At 41.4% G+C, this 20,972-nt stretch overlaps 1 protein-coding gene across 1 annotated transcript in view; it reads left to right on the top strand.

Annotated features, from left to right (window-relative positions):
* Positions 1 to 20,378, top strand: part of LOC118419831 (maltase-glucoamylase, intestinal-like) — a 27,250-nt gene extending 6,872 nt beyond the window's left edge. Inside the window, exons 9-21 of the mRNA XM_035826446.1 lie at positions 1,230 to 1,314; positions 1,695 to 1,812; positions 2,497 to 2,630; positions 3,289 to 3,323; positions 9,707 to 9,823; positions 13,619 to 13,767; positions 14,569 to 14,653; positions 16,875 to 16,931; positions 17,429 to 17,553; positions 17,951 to 18,039; positions 18,468 to 18,517; positions 19,336 to 19,500; positions 20,108 to 20,378. Of these exons, the coding sequence (XP_035682339.1) occupies positions 1,230 to 1,314; positions 1,695 to 1,812; positions 2,497 to 2,630; positions 3,289 to 3,323; positions 9,707 to 9,823; positions 13,619 to 13,767; positions 14,569 to 14,653; positions 16,875 to 16,931; positions 17,429 to 17,553; positions 17,951 to 18,039; positions 18,468 to 18,517; positions 19,336 to 19,500; positions 20,108 to 20,269 (1,371 nt within the window). The 3' untranslated portion in view covers positions 20,270 to 20,378. The remainder of the gene's footprint in view (positions 1 to 1,229; positions 1,315 to 1,694; positions 1,813 to 2,496; positions 2,631 to 3,288; positions 3,324 to 9,706; positions 9,824 to 13,618; positions 13,768 to 14,568; positions 14,654 to 16,874; positions 16,932 to 17,428; positions 17,554 to 17,950; positions 18,040 to 18,467; positions 18,518 to 19,335; positions 19,501 to 20,107) is intronic.
* The last annotated feature ends 594 nt before the right edge of the window (positions 20,379 to 20,972 follow it).

Below are 20,972 nucleotides of genomic sequence, written 5' to 3'. Positions count from 1 at the left end.
GGTCACTCTAGAGCATCCCTGGTTGCTAGTATTACAAACTGGTACGTTATATGCACCTACCCTATGGATATCTTCACCTCCAATATGACTGTTTTTCTAGTATTTAGGAACTGGTGTTTACCCGTGTTTTGTAGCATTTAGCAACAGGTATGTGAACTTGTGCGTAGATAGTGTTTACAATGAGAAACTATTATTCAATTGTGTTTTTCTTAGTGCTTTGGATATGTTTTCTGCAAAGAAAATACTGTGACAAATTGAAAACATATAGCTGACGTATTCCGTACCATAGACGGTGTTGATTTATACGTTCACAATAGCATTGTTTTCTATGCCACCTCTGCCATGTCAGCTGCAAAAAAAATGTCCTTTCAATGTAGTGTTTGCACCGAACAAGTTATGACGTCTTACGGTAATAAGGTGCCATATAGGTACCAGGTAACACACCAACTATGTTACTCCCAGGTGCAGTATAGTACCAGGTAGCGCACCTAATATGTAGTAACCAGCTGCTCTTAAGACCCCTCCGAGGAATACTAGTAATGTTCTGGGGGGGGGGGCGAAAACGCTAAAGGGGGGCGAAAACGCTAGTGATCTCGCCCCCCGGGGGGGCGAGATCGCTGGGGGGGCGAGATCGCTGTCACACCGGTACGCTGTACCGATACCCAGCCCTAGTGTGTATACATGTGTTTTTGTGTGTCTATATATGTTTGTTTGAATGTGTGTGTTTGTGTGTGTGTGTTGTGTGTGCGTGCATGTGTGTGTGACATCAAGTATCCATTCACCCTCGCGTATAATTACATTCCACAAAAATGTAACTGATTATAAAGACTACGTCAAAACTAGTGAAACAAGAGTTCATAGACCTCAAACCTACATAAAATGTCTTATTAATCATGCAAACGACATCCAGATTTACTTAATCTATACATGGTTATGTGTACCATTTACTAAGTTACACTTATTCACATCAACAATTTCGGCAATTTCGCATTCATTATGCAAATTATAGCTTATTTGCACAATTGGTGTCTATCAATCTTCCACTTGCCATTAACAACTTATATCATATATATATATAGTTAAATTGTAGAATTAAAGAAAATAAAACTAGTACTACAATGTAGAGGGACAGTCAAATCAAACGGTTCCCATTTAGTTTCACGCGTAAGTTCGGCCTTGTAACCAACATTTGTCTTTTCTGTTTCCATTGAATATTCTTTTATCCGAAGGACATGAATGAACCAGCGAACTTTATCTTGGGCTCGGTCAACGGCTGTAGTGACAACCAGTGGGACCAGGCGCCTTACAAGCCTAGTAAGGATGTTATTTCCTTTCCTTATGTGTCACCTGTTATTTTACTGTATTTCTTACAATGCGGTCCCAAACGTAAAGGAGTCTAACATATACTTACCAGTTGTCAATTATCTAACAGTAATAACTATTATTGGACAACTGTTAATTGTCTACCATGAAACGCAGTCTGCATCTGGAACAATGCAATATATATTAATTAATGTACGAAATCTTGTAATTCAGTGACTAACCAACCCGATGAAAATATACACGGGTAAAAAATTAAAAGCAGGTAAACAGGCCATAGAGGTTTCTAACTGATGTTCTCCAAAACTATGATTATCCTATTATATGAATGTGTGAAGAGGAGTTAGCTAACGATGCCTTTTTGTGCTGGTTAGGGTTCTACGGAGCTGTTCTTGCCGACAAGACCATCTGTATGAACTCCATACAAGGCGGTACTGTACATTACAACACACACAGTCTGTACGGATGGAGCCATTCTGTACCATCACAAAGGTAATCAAGTAGTTGATTACTATATAGATAAAGCTATGTATACAAATACGACTCCTATCACGGCACGAAATATAATCTTTATAATGAAAGTAATTCTTTGCGCATGCTTTACGAATCTCATTGTCACAGCCTACCCTCCTTTTCCTTTGTAGAATGGTCTTTGACAACGTTCCTATCGCCATGGAGACATGGCAGACCCATCGCATCTTCTTTTTCTTTTACAAATGCTTTACATGCGTTTACAAATAAAATTTCGCTTAGTGCATGTCATGGACTTAGAAAAAAACATTATAGAGGGCAGAAAAGAAAGACTGGGCTTAGCCCGGACGATCCATACATCAATGATGAGAATCCAAATAAATAGATAAAAAATAAATGATACTGTTTACGCCAACATAGGTCGTGCGATCGTCATACGACTTTGATGCCTTAGGTTTTTAAGCAGGTCATGACAGAACCAACCACCGGCATGGATCTAAAACAGAGTTTGGTGTACCGATATATTTGAACTTTGCATGAGACGTACAGTTCTCTTCTCCCCAAAAATCCTGACGTTTGCGATCGTACGACGATCGCATGGCCTATGTGACGGCGCTCCAAACCACAAATCTACAATTTCATTACGTTTTTCAAAACGCGGTGAAAGACAGTTTCGTAAGATGTTGCTTCTCATTTGCGTTGCAGAGCCATGCGCCAGGCCACAGGGAAGCGCAGTGTGATCATCTCCCGATCCACCTATCCTGGGAGCGGGGTGTACGCCGGCCACTGGCTGGGAGACAACACCAGCAAGTGGCCCCATCTCCACACCTCCATCATAGGTATGGCGCCAACTGCACTGCATGGTTTTGTTATCATTGGGTGGGCCGACTGCTCTTTCTTCGCAGCCAGGGACTGCCTTCTTTGGAGCATATAATTAATATAATACGTATAAGTTCCAGACCCTAGGTGGGGCTAAATCGTAACGGCTGCAATTCGGCGGTCGCATAGGTCGTGCAATCTTCAATTTTCATGCCATAAGATTTTCAGACACGCCGTGACGGAATCAACCACAGAGAAGGAACCAAAACAGCATTTTGTGTACTGAGACAGTCGAATTTTGCAGGAGTCTTCAAAAATGTCAGAAGTTTAATAAGCGATCGTACGACTTTCGCACAACCTGTGTTACCGCGCCTTAACTCAGTTGACCTAAATATAATTGTCGCAATGGTCTGGAGCGGCTGCCATTCGGCGCCGATTCAGGTGACCTCAGTACGACAGTAATTGTCCCATGTTAGGCCAAAGGATTGTAGGTTCACTTCCATTTGTATCACTTGTACATTCGTTCGTTTATACATCATAGCTATATCTATTTCCATGTCGCTTATGCCTGTGATGGCTTATGTCTCGTATAAAAGGGGAGGGTATCTGTTGCACTGTTACACTGTCGATGTTGTTTGTAACTAATATATTTGTAAATCCGCTATTTTTCTCTTTCAGGCATGTTCGAATTCAACCTTTTCGGACTCCCTTATGTAAGTATGATGTACATTGTTAACCCCGCATTGTAGTCACTTGCTGTTAGTGTGTTTGTGGCATTCTTAAGCTGAAATGACCCAAGCATACAACCTTTTACCTGCTTTCCGAATTAAAGCTCATCTGTGTTGGTAAATTCCATAATAATAAAAAAAAAAGTTTAAACTTTGTTCCAACACAAAGGGGAGAAACTCACCATAAATTTTCGGTCGACTACTCCGATCTTCGTCTGATGGAAGACCCGCTACACACATTCCTTCGGAAGGCGGAAGACGTCAGGCAACACGGTGCGGTGGCAGGTTTCGTCTTCCCGCCATTTATGACTCGCTGCTGCCTGACGTCATCCGCCTTAAGAAACATCAGCGTAGCGGGTCTTCCATCTGACGAAGGTTGGGGTAGTCGACCGAAAATTGATGATGAGTTTCTCCCCTTTGTGTCGGAACAAAGTTTAAACGTTTCCCCTTTTACCTGCTTTGTTTTTAGCCTGGGTTGGGTCCCTCCTTTGATTATTAAAGGGCGTACGAATTAAACCAAAGAAAAGCATTTTCTTTTAATATTTCACAATCAAGATAGTTTTACTCAATTCTAATTAAGATACACTTTCGTATTTCCACCAAATATACACCTTTTTTTCCTGTTATTGGACATTGCGCCACGAAAAATCATTCATCAGACTCAAGGATTTTGTGGCAAGGTAATCCAATAATGACTTAAAAGTAAGTGACGTCATATTAAACATGCCAACCATATCAACAAACAAAAGAAGAATTTAATTACAATTACAAATATTACACGTGCAAGTTTCTGTACAAGAAACTAATCCTTGATTGATTTAGTTTAAATTCATGGACAGCCACCTTCAATAAAAAATTACCAGATCTTGAAATTCCTTGGATTGATAGAAAAATGTACCTTACAAAAGAAAGAAAACTATTAAATTTCATGTTCAAATTACTACACAGAATAATACCAAACAACAAAAATCTTCACAAATGGAAAATGATAGAATCCCCATCATGCAACGTTTGCCAACAAATAGAAGATGACAATACATGTTCTTCAGTTGTTCCAGGTTAAAAAAAATTGGGAAATGTTTAAGAGCTATGAAATGTAATACAGGATATCAAAGTCATTCAATTCGAAACATGCATAGTAGGAATTCCACTGCACAAAATATTTCTAAGCACAAAGTCGGGAATCATATTATAGCAACAGCCTTATATTCTATATTCAAATCATGGACAGTATACAAGGACGAGGAATGTTTCAACAAAATAGATTGATTTACATCATTCTGCAAAAATTTAAAAGAAAGGTAATAACTACAGAAAGGAATTTATCGAACATCAAAGCAGAAACAAAAATGGGGGCACCTAGTTCCCTTATTGATATTATTGTGGTATATGTAAATATTTTGTTATGTAGATAAAGTTCATGGAACGGACCATGAAAAGTAAAAACAAAACAAAACATGCCAACCAGTTTCTTACCTAGCACCACGGTTCTTGAAAACATACTTTTGAAAAGCAAACAGTGCTTATTATACTGCTTAATCATTGTAACTTTCTGTAATTGCAACATACTACATTATTTCCTTCACAGCTCTTCATGGCTACATTCTTCAAAAGTCCCTTTCGGCCTTGTAGTTCCTTGACACTATGTTGTACTGTACCCATTCTCCCCACACATGTAGGGTTTGTCACCGTTGGGTTTTGCTACATGATAAGCCAAATGTCATTTCTTAGCTGCAGAATAGTCACACTGGTCACACTTGTACTAAGTTGTAGGGTTTTTCACCAGTATGAGTTCTCATATGTTGGGATAAGTGAGACTTTTGAACTGCCCTGTACCCACAATCACCAAATAATTAGGCTTTTTCTGTGCTTTGTTAGATGTTGGTCCAAATGGCATTTCCTTGCTGCAGAAAAGTCACACTGGTCACACTTGTAGGGTTTTTCACCGGTATGAGTTCTCATATGTTTGGATAAATGTGACTTTTGAGTTGTCCCGTACCCACACTCCCCACACATGAAGGGTTTGTCGCCTTTGTGATTGGCTAGATGATAATCTAAATGACATTTCCTTGCTGCAGAATAGTCACACTTGTCACACTTGTAGGGTTTTTCACCACTGTGCTTTGCTTGGTGATATTTCAAACTGCATTTCGTTGCTGTAGAATAGTCACACTGGTCACACTTGTACGGTTTTTCACCAGTATGAGTTCTCATATGTTGGGATAATTGAGACTTCTGTACTGCCCTATACCCACACTCCCCACACATGTAAGGCTTTTCTCCAGTGTGTTGTGCCATGTGTCTGTCTAAATGGTGCTTTTTAGAAGCAGAATAGTCACACTGGTCACACTTGTAGGGTTTTTCACCGGTATGACTTGTCATGTGTCGGGATAGATTAAACTTCTTAGCTGCCCTGTACCCACACTCCCCACACATGTAGGGCTTATCACCAGTGTGTTTTGCCATATGCCTGTCCAAAATGTATTTCTTTGCCGCAGAATAATCACACTGGTCACACTTGAATGATTTTCCCCCTGTGTGTGTTCTCATGTGCTGGGATAAGTGCCACTTCTGTGCTGCCTTGTACCCACACTCCATACACATGTAGGGCTTCTCGTCTGTATGGGTTCTCATATGTCGGAATAAGGCGAATTTCTGCACTACCCTGTACCCACACTCTCCACACATGTAGGGCTTATCACCAGTGTGTTTGGCTAGATGTAGGTCCAAACTGCATTTCTGTGCAGCGGAATAGTCACACTGGTCACACTTGTAGGGTTTTTCACCAGTATGAGTTCTCATATGTTTTGATAAGTAAGACTTTCGAGCTGCCCTGTATCCACACTCCCCACACATGTAGGGCTTCTCACCAGTGTTTGCTTTCGGTTGACTGACCAAACTGGTTTTGCTTGCTGTTGGCTGGTCTTTGGATTTACTTGCATCCCGGTCACATAGAAGTCCAGTAGGAGACCCATCACAGATGTTCTGGGGAACAGCAGTAGGAGACCCATTACCTGCCTCTGCCATGTCTGACCTAATGCAATAGAAAAAAAATCAGGAAATAATAAATATACAAATCAAAACTAAATGGATAACGTTTGTAAGCAAACAAATAATGTTTACCTTTACTTGGTCTTACCTAACCAACTATTTACGAAAAGGTGTGCTTTTCTTCTTTTTTTGTCTGTTGTGCTTATCAATTACAAAATGTACAGGTTCACTATACATTGACAAGAGCCTTGAAGAGGTGATAAAGATGATACGATAGAAATTTATTCCCAAGAGGGCTTAGTTATTTATTCTTTTTCTAGCGACGCTCGGTCATTTTAGCTCCAACTTCCAAGCCTTTTGTGATTGCATACAACTTATAACAAATCACTCGTCATGAAGTTTTACCTATAATATTATTAGAGTAAACTCTCCCAATGACCTAAATGACCCTACCCCTTGCAGTATCTTGAGTAGATTTATCGGTCACTTGTCCGGTAGATAAGCCATTTTTGGTGGACTTTGGAAGAAGAACAACTCATTCAAAAAATTCAAAGATGCTTAAAACCAACAGATTTTGGAAAGGAACAATAGGATCAGCCATTCAAAAATCCCACAAAATTAACAAAGGCAACTATTGCACAGATGGGGCAATTTTCACCTGGCCAGGGTAGAATCACAAAAGATAGAGAATTTCACAGCAATTGAGAACAAAGGACAATAGACAAGGTAGGGCAGTAGCGCGCAACACTTGGTGATAAATTATGCGTGAATGACAATGGTGTGTATGCAAATTTAGTGGAAACTGTGCCAAGTGTGCACCAGGAAGAAAAAGAAATAGCAGATTTGGTCCGGGAAAGTTATAAACGGTTTAAAACCAAATTGATACAAATCAAAGGCATTGCACAATTAACTCTATGCTAATATTTGATAATATGCCGAGGAATGAGCTACGCGTGGCTAAAATGAAAGCAGTCAGTGGGAGTCAAGAACAAAATTTTGGACCCAAATGTGCAAGTACACGCTACCCAAAGCAATGAAATTTACTATGCAAATCTGCGTCTGTTTTAGCCAAATCAAGGATTTAGTAGGAGGTCAAAAACAGTTAGGACAGTAAATTTCTAACGCACAGAATGAGCAACAACAGCACTAACTGCAGACAAAAATGCCGGTAAAGACTAGCTAACTAGTGCTTGAAATGGACCATGGAATAATCCAAAGCGCATTTCACAGGTAGGCAAAACACAAACAGGAACTAGGTCAGATTCGATGTTTACTACGTTACAGAGTCTAACATAAGATAGTAAAACACGGTTGGTCACAAATCCGATGCGGAAACCACTGAAACGTTTGGGGTACTTGGTTTCTAAGTTCTATAATCAGCTTATCAAAAACTCAGAGCCAAATAGTTCGATTACTATTTGTGAGCCGTGTCTATTCAATCTAAGTAGATGCAACGGAGCTTTCCGTAAGGTAAAAATGCCCCCCTCCCCACCCAAAGTTCGTCATCCAGAAAAGTCTTACATTTCTGTCTAATGTATCCCTTATACCATAGAAATTATCTCTATCTCTAGATGATACAGTCATGTTGTATGTATATCCCGTTCTTACCTGCTTCCAGTGATGATTGCTTAGTAGAATTACCTCCGCACAATTTGGCTGCAAGCGTTTGTCTGGAGCAGCAAGGGGTCAAAGGTGACTAAAGTGTGGGGTGAAAGGTCGATACAATCCCTGATTTATACACATTTCAGTGTGTAGCGCGTTCCGCCTACACTTCAGAGGCGCAACCCTTATCATGCGATTTTTCTGGACCTTTCTTTCATTTCCTTTTCTTCCTTTGTTCTATTCGGGTTTTCAAATGGCACGAAAATAACCAGTTGTTAACGTAATGACATTGCAGACATGATTATTATGCAAATTAGGAGGTAATTAGCAGAATGCAATAGGTATGTGTGCAAATCGTTGTAGGGTACGTGTCTGTGGACAGAAAATCTCATGAACGGCATGACAGATTGATCTGATATTTGGTATGTGGGTAGCTCTTGAGACAGTGAAGAAACGTACGTGGCGTTTTATTGTTTAGTGGCTTTTGACGGTTTTGCCGGGGATGTTTGTAGTTGGAAAATAGGTCCGGCAGTAAACCAGTGTGGCTATATTTGGGTGTAATGGTGTAACGGTTCTATATTTAGGTGATTACGTCATGCAGTTGTGCATCCCGTTCTTACCTGCTTCCAGTGATGATTGCTTAGTAGAATTACCTCCGCACAATTTGGCTGCAAGCGTTTGTCTGGAGCAGCAAGGGGTCAAAGGTGACTAAAGTGTGGGGTGAAAGGTCGATACAATCCCTGATTTATACACATTTCAGTGTGTAGCGCGTTCCGCCTACACTTCAGAGGCGCAACCCTTATCATGCGATTTTTCTGGACCTTTCTTTCATTTCCTTTTCTTCCTTTGTTCTATTCGGGTTTTCAAATGGCACGAAAATAACCAGTTGTTAACGTAATGACATTGCAGACATTGTGCACCTTGTATTGGTGGATAATGCAATGTGTCCCGTTATAATGTGTCCTTTTATATGCAAACACGCTGGGTAATTCGGTACTTGGCTGTCTTTTTGATACAACACAGTTATCGAAAAGAGTAGTGTTCCACCCCATTGTGGGTGCAGTGGACAAATGAATATGTTCGTATATGCAGCGCTAGCCAAGTTGTACATTTCAGTACAAACCTAGTGTGTTATGTCATGAAGCGGTCTGCCTACTCACCTCAAACGACTCTAATATGCCATGTACATGGGGCAACGACCTTATGTGGCGCTATGGATACATTGTTTATGAATTTCATATTAATTGAAACAAAGCAGTAAGTCCTAAGTTTTAACCAGTTATTTGGAGTTATTTAGCCGGTTTCAAAATAGAAGCAATTTCTGGCGGCCATATTGGATCGTCTGTGAGTAAGTATGTATGGGGAAGTTCTTGATACCTTCTTCGGTCCACGGACGACAGTATATTCATATACAATAAAATCGCCTCAAATTACGTAAAATCTTGAAACCGGCTGACTAACTCCAAATAACTGGTAAATAATTAGGACTTACTGCATTCTTAAAATTCATAAATGCATAAACAATGTATCCACAGTGTCACACAAGGTTGTTACTCTATGTTTATCCTGATTATCAGAGTCGTTTGAGGTTGGTTGAGGTCATTTGAGGTGTTTAGGCAGATCCCGGTTTACCGGGTATGCTGCTTGAAACAGCAATAGAAAACCTATCTTGAAAGGCAGGATGACGTCAACAACGGCTCAAAGGTGGCCGGAAACCGGTATCAGCCCCCGTCTCTGTTGAGGGTTAGTTTATGTGTATTTTTTCTACTCCCCAGGTTGGTGCGGACATCTGCGGATATTTTGACGACGCCACCCCGGACATGTGCCAGCGGTGGATGCAGTTGGGAGCCTTCTATCCCTTCAGTAGGAACCACAACGGCAAGGGTTATCGGGTCAGTTCAGACCCAAGTCATCTGTAACATATCTACATGAAGGTTCTTCAGGCACAACCAGGGAGTACTTACTTACAACGTTTCGATGTCTATCAGACACAATCATCAGTGTAGAATGACTGGAAACTACTTCTTGCTGCTACTTAAAGCCGATGTAGGTGGCGCTGCAGCAGCAGCAAAGCCGCCCCAAACGTGGCTCAGCTTGTATCTCCCCTCGTTCCTGTTCACAGTCATTCTTGCTACAGCAGCGCCACCTACATCGGCTATAGGTAGCAGCAAACAAGTAGTTTTCAGTCGTTCTACCCTGATGATGGTGTCTGATAGACATCGAAATGTTGGAAGTAAGTACTCCCTGGTTGTGTCTAAATAACCTTACTATATGAATAATTGCCAACTTGATAAATTTAATTGCGGATGTAACATATCTACTTCATCAAATTTAGTGAAAAGCATCTTAAGTTACTAGTGAAAAGCATCTGGATGAATTTATAAGCGGTTTCGATAGCGGAAAGTAAGCACGTTCACCGTCCTTTATACACATGCGCACCGACGGGAATTGTGGGTAATATGTCAAAGGTGAAGGCCCCTGACTTGTAAAAAGAAGTCGTATTGACCATTGTCTACATTTGCATTAATTTTCCACTCGTGATTTGGTTATGTTTCTTAACCTATATAATATTACCCGTATTTCATGTCGTTGCACATTCTTACTATTGACAGTGAACGTGGTTATTTTCTGTGTCTCATTTCATAATATCAATTTATAATTTTGGTTATAGATACATGTTAGCCTTCAGATTTTGTGCAGTGCCGGATACTGTCTGAAACGTCTTACCGTTCAGAAATGAGTAAGTTGCTAAAGTAACGCTAGTTCACCTTCCTCTGCGGAGGTGCCTATATCCGTTGTTACCAAAAACATGGTATATCATGTCAACGGACGGTATTGGTAGTTCATTGTGAATATTATCGAATTTTTAAACCGTTTAGTTTTAAACTACCCTTCGTCGAATTAATAGCACTGAATACCTCGTTTTTTAAACAACGCCTACTCCGTGGATAGAAGTCAGAACAAGCGTTACATTTTGTATTGAGTATCAAATTACATGGTTACCTTCATTGAGGTATGGAGACTAGTTCCCTTCGTGAAACGAAGGGTTTGTTTTGAGTGCTGTTTTTTTGTGAGAGGGACGTTTGTCAGCCTGATAACTGGGGAAGGCATGGATGGATTGTTTTGATATTTGGTATGTGGGTAGGGTTAGACATGACGAAGGAATGGTAGGAATTGCGTTACGGCAGGGCGCTCTAGCGGAGTGTTATTGTACTGCAGCAGAACTTCCGGTTTTGGTATTTTTTTTCGGGACATGTTTGGGTGATGATTTTTAAGTGGTAAGTAGCTGTATAAATGAATAGTAAGGTGTGTAAGTTTTGGCCACTTAGGGGTTTTGCTGGGGCGGTGAAAGTCATTCTTGTGTTAGGTTTTGAGAAGGAATTATGGAAGCAGGGGTCGATGGATCGGAATGACTGTAGGTATGCAGATAGCTTAGGTAGTGATGTACATAATTGTATGATTATTATGCAAATTAGGAGGTAATTAGCAGAATGCAATAGGTATGTGTGCAAATCGTTGTAGGGTACGTGTCTGTGGACAGAAAATCTCATGAACGGCATGACAGATTGATCTGATATTTGGTATGTGGGTAGCTCTTGAGACAGTGAAGAAACGTACGTGGCGTTTTATTGTTTAGTGGCTTTTGACGGTTTTGCCGGGGATGTTTGTAGTTGGAAAATAGGTCCGGCAGTAAACCAGTGTGGCTATATTTGGGTGTAATGGTGTAACGGTTCTATATTTAGGTGATTACGTCATGCAGTTGTGCATGGACCTACCCGACCCCACAGGAAGTGACCCCCAAGGTCATAGTTGCGACAGACGTTTGTATCGAAGACTACAAGAAAATGGTTTATAGGGATAGTACATTATACATGATGGGGTGTACATGTATCCCATAAGATTTGATAATCTGTAGACCAAGAATAAGGGTAATGATGATATTGTATACAGGGGCGTATATCATACGTTTTAAAAGGGTCTATACACGTAACAGTTACTACCGGTACAATACATTGCTGGACAAAGTTACGTAAAGTTTATGTACGAAGTGGAGAAGGGTTAAGTGTTTTTCACCGTAACTTGTAGTCATTGATATGATTGTTTATAGGGACTGTACATTAGACATATGGGATACACAATGTAGTGGACTGAATTGTGAAACAAAGAATGTTACATCATCATTGTTGCAAGCAACAAGTCGGCAATAATGATCTCTACCGCACGAGTCGTATATTGTACGTAAAGGGGGTTGTACAAAAAACTATTATTACTTTGTGGAAAGGTCCATGCAATGTATCAAGTCGTCAATATTTGTTTTATCTCGATAGTCCATTATACACATTGGAAGTATATAACGTACTAAATTGCGGAGCTAGGCAGCAATGTGCATATTTAATATCTATAAATATCTTTTTTTCAGATACAAATGTAATACATGTACGTTTGACTGTCCTGTTATGAAATGCTGCGGATTAATTAATTGTGCAAACTAGCCCCTGGTTTGCATTGATAGAACTTGATTATAGAAGGCATCCCCCAAGTTATCTAGAGATCAAAAATCACGACGATCCGTCAACCCCTCCCATGTTATTACCCTCCAAAGGGATGATGCAATTGCGCACGCGCGTAAGACTTGGTGTAAATTCCGGGAATTTTTACAAAGGCCACAGCAAGTAAATTTTATGGATGACATCCTCTGCAGACTGCAAAAAAAGTGCGATAGGGTGAAAAAAACAAGATAGGTGAAAAAAAACAAGACAGCTACATTTTCAAAAATAGGCACCATAAAGTTCTGATGACTGTTGTAAAAAGAATTAAAGGGACAAAACATGGCATCAGAGCCAACAAGGCATTCATTCCTGTTTTTAAGACATGCACTGGTATGGTAAAAGTGACACTAGTGTCGTAGACTGACATCATCAACAAATTTGGTAAGCACAATCATAGCTTCCATATATCCAATAAATTTTATTTCTACAACTGCAGTCCTGGGTATCTCGCAAGTGTCACTTGTACAAGTACAATCTTTAGGCTACAACACAACATATTTGCTAATTATGGTACTTTATCGTCATGTTGACGGTCCCTGCAGAAGAAAAAATTCTTGTTTTTTTTCTGAAATCAGGCGAAATTTAATGCATTCGCGGATGTCATCCATAAAATTTACTTGCTGTGGCCCAATCGGACATACTAGTACACTACTCAGTTAGGCTAGTATTTCTCTCTTTGTTAGTTACATGTGTCTTATGTTTGAGTATCTGCTAATATGAAATGAAGTAGGCTTATAAACTGTCCTCATTACCTATGCAAATTAGCCCCTAATTTGTATGATAAAATTTGATTATGTAAGGCATCTCCAGAGCTATCTCACTCATTCGCTCGCTCACAGTCCATGACAAAAACTATCTGCATTCCAAATACCATGACAATCTGTGAACCAAATTATTCCACTCCAAAGCAACTACATAGGCTCGGAAAAAATCCTGTAGAATTCCGGACAATTTTGCCAATCGGACGTATCATATACTGTTAGGCTAGCCCCTGAGATGTCTATAAAAAAAACACCCTCAAACCACCACACCCTCACCCATTTCACGAAGGTTGAGTTCTGCGAACGCTTGTTCGTATTACAATGCAATACATGTTTTACAGAGTCGTAAGATATTCGATTTTTTTGTTTTTGATAGCGCCAAGACCCCGCGGCGTGGAACGGGACGATTGCTGCGGCCTCCCGGGTGGTATTGCTAACCCGTTACCGCCTTCTGCCCTATCTCTACACGCTGTTCCACAAGGCTCACTCCTCGGGCTCCACCGTCGTACGGCCGCTTATGCACGAGTAAGGGTGCACTTATACTGCACTTGCGTCACGCTTGCGTCACTTCAGGGTTGGAAATACACTCAACGAAATTCAAAGATACAGAATTTTATTACTTTTTGTGTATTTTGTCGTCTTCTAAGTCCTACTTAGTACGTATTACGCAATATCTAAATGAGAAAAAATCAGAGAAAATAACAAATCAGTGACGCAGTGAACGAACCCCGCATTGACGCAAGCGTGACGCAAGTGAGTAAGAGTGCACCTTAAGGCACTTCTGGTTCAACAGAGAAAATACCTTAACGGAATCAGACTTCCTTATTACTTAGTACCTTAGCCGTTTAACCAGTTGCTCCATGATAGCAAACAAACAAACAAACAAACAGTCAAACAAACTGGACAATAAGATTATAGTCAAACCTGTCTATAGCGGCCACTCAAGGGACCGGACAAATTTGGCCAGTATAGACAGGTGGCCTCTGTATAGAGGTGGCAACTTGTAGATAAAATACCCAAGGGACCGACAAAAAGTGGCCACTATGGACAGGTGGCCCCTCTGTAGAGGTGGCCCCTAATACAGGTTTGACTGTATTTCGTTATTTGATTTGTTTGTTGCTGAACTAACATGTAATCCCAAAATTTTTGTATCATTTCGTTGATTTTTTGTCTATGGGTAGAGTGAGTGTTGGTGAGTGTGAGTAAGTGGGTGAGTGGCACAATATTTAAATACAAATCGAATAAAACCAGGTTCGAACGGCGCCATCAGACAAAAGCTTTGCTTGATGTGCCTGATCGCCTTCTTACATTTGTTCAACTCTGTAGGTTTATCAGTGACAAGGTGACATGGACGGTTGACAGACAGTTCTTGTGGGGACCTGCACTCCTCATCTCACCTGTCCTGGAAGAGGTAACGCTGGCTTTTATTTTTTGGGAGCACTGGGTCGCAATTTTTAACAAGGGCTAAGGTTCTCTAATGTCGGTAGAGAATTCTCTAATGCCACGCTCGCCAGTACTGTGATTTTGCCAATTCGAACACGCTACGCTCGCATCTGCATCTGCATCTGCATAGGATACCCCCAAATGACCCCGCGAGGGGCAAAAGTAGGGGGGGGGGAGCTGAGGCTCCCGGGTTAGGGCGGGCAGGCCGCCTGCCTGGCACGGAAGTGCTCAACGTTGGGAGCGCTTACAACCGTGCCAGGCAGGGCATTCCACTCGGGAATTGTGCGTGGGAAAAAAGAATGTTTGTAGATATCGGTGCGTGCAAATATGTGTTGATATTTGAAGTCGTGACTACCCCGGGTACGCCCTTGGGCAGGCTTCAGAATATTGCTGGCGTCTATGTTAATATTATTGTTGACTACTTTATAGAAAAAGGTGAGGCGGGCGTTCCTCCTCCTTTCGGAGAGAGGGCGCCACTGCAGGTCTGAAAGCATTTGTGTCACGCTGCTAGTCTGCCGGTAGTCATTTAGGGTCACTCGGGCTGCCCTGCGCTGGACGGCCTCCACCGCCTGTATCCCTTTGTTGGTGTACGGGTCCCAGACGATGGCACTATATTCCAAGTGAGGCCGTACCAGCGCTTTGTAACAAGTGGCCTTGACCCTAGATGGACAATGGGTCAAGTTGCGCCGAATGACTCCTAGGACCTTACCAGCTTTGCTAGTGGCGTGGTTGATATGGGTGTCCCACCGCAAATCGTCGGACAGTTGTACTCCAAGATAGGGGTGGGACTTAACACCGGTAAGGGCTTCTCCACAGAGGGAGTACTGAGTTATGATGGGGTGCTTTTTACGGGTGATATGGAGGATGTGACATTTAGAGGGGTTGAACGACATGAGCCAACGATTTTGCCATTCTGTTAGCGCATCGAGGTCAGACTGCAGCCCTTGTGCGTCAGAAGGCTTGCTGATAGTTCGATAAATCAAGCAATCGTCAGCAAACAGTCGAACATGTGAGTCTACGGAATCGGGTAGGTCATTAATGTAGAGCAGGAATAGCAGAGGGCCTAACACAGTACCCTGCGGAACTCCAGAGGTGACCTTGACAGCTTTAGATGTTCCACCGTCAAAGACAACCCTCTGGGTTCTCTCCGTAAGGAAGGCCCTAAGCCAAGACTGAAGGAGGCCAGAAATACCATAGTGCTCGAGCTTGCTCAGCAGACGTTCGTGTGGCACAGTATCGAATGCTTTGCTAAAGTCAAGCACCGCGGCATCGACCTGTTTGTTCTGGTCCATGTTCTTGGCCAGGTCTTGGAGGGTAAGCACCAGCTGGCTCTCGCAGGACAGACCCTTCCTGAAGCCGTGTTGCGCAGGGGACAGAATGCCATGAGCGTCTAGATGTTTCATCATGTGGCTGTGCACGATGTGTTCGAGCACTTTACCACAGACCGATGTCAGAGACACCGGCCTATAGTTTGATGGCAAGGTTCTGTCCCCCTTTTTGAAGATTGGAGCGATGTTAGCTGTTCTCCAATCTTCAGGAACATCTCCCGTGGATATTGACTGGGAGAATATGACCTGTAATATTGGCGCAATTTGTTCGGCTACGGTCTTCAGGAGGCGAGGTGGTAATCCGTCTGGTCCTGTGGCCTTGCTGGGGTTAAGACAGGAGAGCTGTTTGGCTACCCCCTCCACTGTGATGTTAAGGGAGGGGATAGTTGGAGCTTTGGGTTCGCCAAGGGTAGGAACGGTGGTCTTATCCTCCCTGGTAAACACTGACTCAAACTGGGCCCCCAGTGCATCAGCCTTTTCTTTGGGGTCAGATGTTAGCACCCCCTGATGTCTTAGGGCGGACGCACCAGTAGAGTCTTGTCTGATGGATTTGACATAGCTCCAAAAGGCCTTGGGATTATCCTCGATGTTAGACTCCAGGTAATTGGAGACATAATCCCTATGGGCCTTCCTAACTCTCTGCTTAACGCCCTTCCTACACCTCTTGAACTTTGCCCAGGCTTCATTGGAGTTGGATCTCCTAGCCTCGCGTACACAAATTTGAACGAAGGGAACGCGTTCGAATTTGGGTGGAAATGATGTTATAACGTTAGAGCAGTTTTTATTCGGCGAAAGTGGGAAGATGTTTATTACTGTGTTATTCACAAAGAATAATTTGCATGTGATTTTTGTCACAAACAGGGTGCCCATGACGTGACTGCGTACGTACCTAAGGCTCGGTGGTATGACTACTACACGGTAAGTGATGTTTACCTTATAACGAACCAAATTTCCATTTTTTTCTAGTTTTCTAGTTTTCAATTCTAGTTCAGAAATAGAAGGCACGTGTTTGTTCATTGTCACGTGATAGACAACATCATGCGTCACTCGACACATGAATTCCAAGACGAGATTTGATATATTGGGGCGAAGGGACAAAGAACGATTCTTAAAAATAGCGAACGTTTTCGACGTGGTTAAAAGTAAAAAATTCGTACTTTCCAAGAAGTATCGTACAGTGGAATTTGTTATCACCAAGTACAGTAGGGGCATCTTTTCTGGATAGTTTTAAAGAACGCATGCAAATAGATGTGCAAAAGTTCGTTTAGTGTCGTATTACCAGCTGCTGCCGCACTGCTTGCCTGCGAAGCTGGTGTGTTACACCGAGGGGTGGATATACCGGCTATATAGATACAGATACAGAAAAGCAAGCAAAATACGTTAACTTTTGGTTTCCATTTTTATTTTCATTTCAGGGCAAAGAAGTTGTGGAGGCTGGCCGCATGGTAGTCTGGGATTGTGACATGGACTGCATCCCACTGCACCTGCGCGGTGGTTACGTCATCCCAACCCAGGAACCTGCCAACACTACTGTGTTTAGGTCAACAATTTTTCTTCGCTTAGCATGAAACTTCATCTGTGTTGGTAGAATACATTATAGAAAAAAATTCTAACTGTTTACTTCCAACAAAATGCTAACACTCTACTTTAAACACCGAATTAAACTATACATGGACGTACCCCTCTAAATTTTCGATCAATCTTTCTGATACTTATGACCCCCTCCTGCAAAAGTGGTATGTTCCTGACGTCACTGCTGGAGATAGAAGGGTCATTCTGTGAAAAAAGGTCGACAGACATCGACCGAAAATTTAGAGAGGTTAGTCTCTATAGTTTAATTTAGTGTTGGATGTAAAGTGTTAGCATTTTTTGTATAATTTTTCTAGAATAGTGCTAATAGTGCTCTTGATCACCATTGTCTTAATTTTTATCAACAGCCGGCGGAACTCCCTCGGTCTACTCGTTGCATTGGACGCCGAGGGAAGAGCGGAAGGAAGTCTGTTCTGGGACGATGGGGACAGCATAGGTGAGTTTTATATTGGAGTCATAGTTAGCTCCAGCGTTTTAGACCTAACAGAACTTGTTTGTAAATCTGTCATCTGGCTAAATTCTCAAAGCAGAATATTTTGGAGAAAAAAGATGGAAATTTGGCAAACCTATCGCATCTAAATATCTGTACCAATGGTCTTCCTAGTTTAATTATGTGAATGTTAATTTTGGTTTTGGTCTTTCTGTAATTGATAAGAATAGGCAATAGTCTGACTTTATCACACTTCTAGCATCCCTTACAGCGTGTCTCCGGGAGGAGGCCCCAATCAAGCACTGAAAGCGTGAGATTATATAACACACACTCAGCAAAAGAAAGACTTCCAGTGCAACTTGTAGTTTGGCACATGTTATCTAGTATCACTCAAATATTCTGTTTAAATCTCAATTGTTTCGCCTATTCTCTAGATACCTACGAAAACGACCAATACAGAATGCTGACGTTCACAATTGACCAGGTATGTTTTAGATTATCGAAAGAACTCGAGATGGAACACAAACTTAAAACTTTGAAGTTGGTTGAAGATAAACCAACTTTGATAAATCTTGTAGTGAAAATACTTCCTTTTACCCACATGTACAGAACTGATGAATAACAATTGTATTTACCTTCACGAAGGGGAAAATATTGTTTTTTTCCCTAAACTTTCTTCTTAGTTTTGTTGCCTTTCAAACAAATAAGATTAATAACCTGGACCATGTGCCTGTCACCATGGTTACCGGAGATGAAGCAGACACCCTCACGGTGGTCCCTAGCAAGTGGCAGGACAGAGGTCGTCGACATGTAGTACAAATGTGTTTGAGAGAGACTAGATCAGATTAGTAATTATAGAGAAATTGCTAAACTTTCCTTCCAACACTAAAGTAACGTAAGGACTTACCCCTAAATTTTCGGTCAATCTCCGTCGATTTTGTTCACAGAATGACCATTCATATCTCCAGCAGTGACGTCAGGAAGACGCCACTTTTGCAGGAGGGGGTCATAAATATCAGAAAGTCAATGTCGTCCTCCGTCTCTGTTGAGTGTAGGCCGGTGAGCTCTGATGTGCAAAGCCTCCTTCACTCCTCGTGCGAAGAAATCCTGTTCATTGTCCAACGAAATGGAATGTCCTGGAGACTCTAGGTGTATATGTTGCGACACCTCAGAGTTGACAGAGCTCGGACGTCAGATCACTAATTGTTAAACTTAAGACCATGTGAAGGTAGACATCATGATTTTTCTTGTAAATGTTACCTTTCCACTTCTGTTGAAATCTGATTCTTGCCTTCTCCCAAGGGTGTTCTGAGCATTAGTGTCGACCATGACACCTATTCTCCAACTCCCGAGCTGCATTTCGCCAGCATCAGGGTCATGGGGTCAGAGGGCATACCTGATGACGTCACCGTAGATGGCAGCAAACTGGGGAGTTCTGACATCAAAACAACAGACGGCGTGGAAAATGTGAGTGCCCCCAAATCATGCATTTTCATGGGTTTTCAAATAATAGCTATAAAAAAATGCACAAATGTTTATTAGTTTGAGTAGTTAGGTACAAATTTGTATTTCATATTTTGATATCACAGGCAGTTTTTTTTAATTAACGAACGTCGGTTTTTTGGTTTCGCAGCTAAGACTTATTTCATGCAAAATGTTTTTGGGGACATATGTTAACTTTTTGGTCAGGTTTTATGATATAATGACGTATAAATAAGTAGGGATGGTGTTGCCAGAAATGTACATGCAATTGTATGAAAGAACATATTAGGTGTCAGATACCTCCATTAAACTTTGCCATGACTTTAACCGAACTTTAGCAATGGGGCGGGTCATCAAACACGACTGAAGCAACATTTGGTGATTTTGGGTTAAAAGTCATCTTTATTTTACACAAGATGAATACATATATAGTGCACACTAAAAACCTAGGACAGCCATCTGTCTGTTTTCCAAGAGGGCGCAAAGAAAGAAAAAAATACAACGTATTCAGACAGATTAAAATCGTTTTAAAACATTAACGTTACAGTACTGTTGATGTTTGCTACCGTTTCTGCCCCCCTCCCCCCTACAGATGTGGTACCTGGAAGGCCTGAACCTGGCCATGAACGAGCGCCACACCATCAGCTGGCCTGTACCGATGGACCCGGCATCTGGCGCGGTCTCTCCTAAGTCTACCCAGGCTCTGATATTTGCACTCACCTCTGTTATTTTCCTGCTATTTTCTACCCAGTGATATCGAACAGCTATGTAATGAATAATGTACGACCTTTATGACTACATATATCCCCACCGGTTAAGTACAGGTCACAGCTAAATACATATATTACTGATACATGTATACATTGTCAAGCAAGGCCAAGAGTTGATTCGATAACATGGATGACATCATCTAGAGCTCCAAAATTAATGCGAGCTTGCGAAGAAAAAAAGTTTGGCATAATAAAATTTGTCTTTATTATAAACTCTAGTGGTCAGGAAGGTTGAACAAAAGGCTAAACAAAGAGTATGATATACAGAACGATAGATTCTTTATTTGTGTCTTTTCTCATCTTCTTCTTTGACCTTGGAATAGACCTTGATATTTTATGACATTCGTAACCATTATCGACATTTTTTTCAGTCTACGGCATTAGTTTGCTCACTTTGTAACGTAACTGTTTTGTATGATTCAAAGTTTCAATTTTCTTGTAATTTTCGTATCGTTATGACGTATTTGGACGTAAAAATAACGTTATAATGTGATTTTATTGGATAACTGTTTGAAGAGAGAATTTCCGTTATGCTCATGGCTATTAAACAAAATGTAAACCTAAGATGGTGTGTTATTGATACTTAAGTCTGCCTTTGCATTTGATGCGGTCCTCATTAATAATGCTAATTTGCGTGCATTTGGTTAATGCAATAAATTGAAAGTCTTCTTGAAGAGTAACAAAGTA

This window comes from Branchiostoma floridae, chromosome 7 (assembly GCF_000003815.2).
Source record: "Branchiostoma floridae strain S238N-H82 chromosome 7, Bfl_VNyyK, whole genome shotgun sequence".
NCBI classification, from domain to species: Eukaryota; Metazoa; Chordata; class Leptocardii; order Amphioxiformes; family Branchiostomatidae; genus Branchiostoma; species Branchiostoma floridae.
Note: the sequence above shows the minus strand (reverse complement) of the source record. Positions and strands in the feature narration are given on the sequence as shown.